General features: G+C 51.7%; 1 protein-coding gene across 1 annotated transcript in view; it reads right to left on the bottom strand.

Moving 5' to 3' along the window:
• Window positions 1-3,261: 3,261 nt before the first annotated feature.
• Window positions 3,262-4,230, bottom strand: part of LOC104410631 (astrotactin-2) — a gene marked incomplete at both ends in the record, with an annotated part of 71,615 nt that continues 70,646 nt past the window's right edge. Inside the window, one exon of the mRNA XM_010020862.1 lies at window positions 3,262-3,450. Coding sequence (XP_010019164.1) covers window positions 3,262-3,450 — 189 coding nt within the window. The remainder of the gene's footprint in view (window positions 3,451-4,230) is intronic.

Here is a 4,230-nt window from a genome sequence, read left to right as displayed (position 1 = left end):
AGCTAAAGCACTGAAGAGGCCCAGCACAACATAAACCCAGCTGTGTGATGGAGGGGCACCTTCATCAAGGAATCTTCCCATTTCACTCACTATAACGTGATGGAAAAAGGTTGTGGAGAAGGGAGCAGAAGCTGAGACACTCCCATGGGAGTTGGTGCTGAGGGAGCCCATGGGAACTGAACCCTACATGCACTACAAGGGTATGTAGTGATAGGACAAAGGGGAATGGTTTTAAACTTAAATAGGGGAGATTGATGTTAGATATTAGGCAGAAGCTCTTCCCTGTGAGGGTGCTGAGATACTGGCACAGGGTGCCCAGAGAAGCTGTGGCTGCCCCATCCCTGGCAGTGTTCAAGGCCAGGCTGGACACAGGGGCTTGGAGCAACCTGCTCTAGTGGAAGGTGTCCCTGCCCGTGGCAGGGGGTTGGAACTGGATGAGCTTTAAGGTCCCTTCTAACCCAAACCAGTCTGGGATTCTATGATTCTATAACCATGCAGCCATCAGATGGGTAGAGACTAATCAGTGTTGCAGACTTGGTGACAAAGAGACCACCCCCATGGGATGGAAATACCGGTAACTGGTAGGTGTTACCCAGGCCAGGGTCCATGAGACAGCCTTTCCCAGCACAAAGGCTTCCTCCCAGTCCCACACTGCCATGCCTTGCAAATTGAGAATATCCTATTTATTAAAGACACTGAAGATGCGGCGACATGGGAAGCAGACACCGTTCAACTGACTGTCACATCTGCATAGCTAAAGGAGCCCAGCAGTTCAAATCCCTCTAAAATACTCAGCCCCTTGTTCTGATAGCAGGTTCTTGCTCCTACTTTGCAGAAACAGGCTTTTAATCCCTGGTATTAGACAGCTTCCTGCTATGTTTCAAATGCACCAAATTAAGGGCTTCTCTAACAGCTGGTGTCTTAATGCTCAGAGAGGTTCTTGAATATCTATGAAAATCAGAGGCAAATTATATCTTTTAGTTAATAATTTCTTCTCCATTAACCTCCTTCTCTCCCCTTGTTAGGGGATGATGTAATGGTGCTTCTACAGCGTCACCCTCCAACACACTGGGCAGCCTGGCTGCAGGGAAGGACACTGCATGGGGTGAATTGAGCTCTTCTCATCACTGCCTGGTGCTTTTGGATCCAACAGGCTGCATTCCAATGGGAAAGGTCAGCCATGCCGGCCTTCCAGGCTGCTGAAAGCATTTGTGGAGCAAGACATGCTCCGAGCTCTGCTGAGCCAGTGCATCGTACACTGGAGCCTGCAACACGTGGACACGCTTTGAAGGTTGCTCTTGTTTCAGACCTGCTTTCTCCTGCCCTTCCTAGATTTAAACAAGGGACTGGTCACCCAACTGATGCTGGGCAGTGAAAACCTTGTTTGTGAGGGTGAGGTTGTGCAGAAGACCTGGCTTCTGCTGTGCAGAACCTCACTGGGAAATGGTTCCCCCAAGTGCCTTCATCCCAGCCATCACCCAGGCAGCCTGGCTGGCCATGGGGAGAGGATGGATCACCAACAGCCCTGAAAACCTGTTAGCCAGAGCCCTAGGGAGTGCTTTGGGCTCTCACTCCTGGAAGATCCAATCCCAACACTACAGGGCTTTTATCCCAAGAACAAAGAGGCCAAGGGCGGCTCCAGCAGGAACTGCTCCTGGTCCAGCCTGGGACTGACCAAACCCCCATCTCCAGCGTGCCCTTGTTTGGCATGACTTGGAGAAGCCACATCTACTAGGAGAAGGTGCATCTTCCAGGATAAATCAGACCCATAGACAACATTGCGTGCTTCCCAGCTGGAATTTAGCCCTGAGGACAGGGACCTGTTTGCTTCCTGGCTGCCACAAAACAGCCCTTAGATCCCAGCTCTGGCTGAGGCAGGAGAAGGATGGCTTTCAACCCTCCTGCTTTGCAGTGCAAGCAAAGGGCAGTCTATGGATGAGCTGGAGAGAAAAGTCTCTGCAAAAGGAAGTTTGGTGCTTAAGGATGATGGCACAAGCTGGGGCTGGCCCTCATTGAGGGGGAGCCTGCCTGGGTCTGGCATTCCCAGGAGAACACTTGGGTAGTGTTTGAAGCCCCCAGACCTGCCAGCTCTTGGAAAATCTCAGCTCTGACGGACCTGCTGACGCTTGTAATGTGGGAGGGAGAGAAAGCAAAGAGGAGCCCACTGGGAAAATTGCCTCCGTGTACTGTCAATTCTCACTTCAGCGAAGGCTGCGGCTCTGCTGGCTCCAAGCACTCTGCTGGCTGTGGCTTTCTGAGTGCCTCTGTGCTGATGGAGCTCGTAATTCATCTGCCATGGAGACAGCAGAAGGCCAGAGTTCAGTGTGAATTCATTACTAGGAAGGTTCTGCATTCAGCTGGGGAAAAGTGCCCAGAAAAACACCATGGCCAGCGGTGATGAGCTCCCAGCTCCAGCTAAAATCAGAGGCAGCAAAGGGGTCTTGGTGCCTTAACAGGAGAGAAACCCTCAGTCTGTTGAACTGGCAGATGCTGGTCAAGGAAGAGTTGTGTCTGGGTGGGATGTTGGGCTGGATCCTCTCCTGATGTGATCAGTGGTGCGGCTTTGATCATAGGCCCACCTTGGTTTATATCCAACTAAAATGTGTCCATATTCAAGAGAAGTGAAGAAAAATAGATAACTAACTCATTTTCCAGCCTGAATTTGGCAGCTACCAGCAAGCTCTCCTCTGTGAGCACTGCAGCTCAGATCCTGCCCTCCCTACCATGCACACCTGACCCTCAGCACTCCTGACATAGCCAGGATGCAGCTTACAAACACCTCTGCTATCTGCTACTTGTGCTCTGGTGGGGTATTCACCTTCAGCTTATTTATGTTCCTTTATATATATATACGTATATACACACATATATATGTGTGCACATGTAACTGGAGACACTGAATAAAAACAGCTCACACAGGTTGAAAATACTCCCACGGAAATGCTCCTTCATACTACACACGAGTAAATGGTGGAACTCATTGTCACAGGGTATCATGAGGATGAAAGACATCAGTGTTCAGGAAGACTACCTGGAAAAGCCCATTAAAGGCAATTAAACACTTGACAAGACACACACTGGCCCAGGAGGGTCTTGCTGCCTGCAGAAAGGATGAGCAAGTAGGAAAACAATGGATGGTTGCTGTCCTCTTGCTCTCATTCCCTAGTGAACCTGTCAGAGATGCTGGCTCTACAGCAATGGACCTTGGTCCCATCTCACCATCCCGATGATCCCAAAGCTAGGAGCACAACTGGACCATACCTGAAACTCATCTGGAACACTTGCCCTTGGTTGACGTGCTGGGTCCTGTTGTTATAACCATGCAGCATCTCCCCAAAGAGGGTGTCGTTGAACTTGGCATCCGACTTCAGGCACTTGGGGCCCTCGCAGATGTCAGACAGCATCAGGCAGGACTTCCCATCAGGGGCCAGCTTGTACTCCTCCACGCACCTGTGGAGCACCACAAGCTACATAGGATCACAGCCTAGTTTGGGTTGGAAAGGACCTTTAAAGCCGATCCAGTCCCAATCCCCTGCCATGGGCAGGGACACCTTCCTTTAGGCCAGGCGCAGAGCAAGCCCCTCCATGGGATAAGTCTCTGATGAGCCCAGCCGAGCACCACCAGCACCTCCAGAGGCTGCCCGGGAAGGCACAGGGGTTACAGAGCCCACATCCTCAGCAGTGGCTCCACTGGGGGTCCAGCACCCATCCTTTCTGCTGCAGCACAACCCCGTCTGCCTGCACCATGCTCTCTGCCTGGGAGCTACCCCCATACTGGGGAGTGGAGCTGAGCCTACTGTACATCTACTGCCCAACATCACCAACAGCCCCTGTCCACCCAGTGCAGTGCAGGTACAAGCATTCCCCAGGCAAGAGCAAAGCAAAACCAAGCTCCTGCCCTTTCTTCCACCCAGCAGTGCCCCCCTGCAAGGAAACAGTTCCAGTGTGGCTGCTCCTTTGCTCTTTGGTCCCACTTTCAAGCACATTGTGGGCCTTCTCTTCTCCTTCCTCCAGCCTTTTCCCCAGCATTGCAGCTCCCAGCTAACAAGAAAACCTCCATTCCCTGCCTGACCCTTCCTCCCTATAGCCACAGTGCTCTGATAACATCAATCCCACGTCCATCCAGGCTTGTTCCCCTCTCCCATTCCTCTACTGCATTTTATTACTGCAAGTGAAACTCCCACCCGTCTGTCACATTTTTCCCTGCCTGTTCCCGTGGTGCAGCTCTGG

Source organism: Nestor notabilis, unplaced genomic scaffold, assembly GCF_000696875.1.
Source record: "Nestor notabilis isolate BGI_N333 unplaced genomic scaffold, ASM69687v1 scaffold4798, whole genome shotgun sequence".
Classification (NCBI taxonomy): domain Eukaryota; kingdom Metazoa; phylum Chordata; class Aves; order Psittaciformes; family Psittacidae; genus Nestor; species Nestor notabilis.
This window is presented reverse-complemented; position numbering and strand designations above follow the sequence as displayed.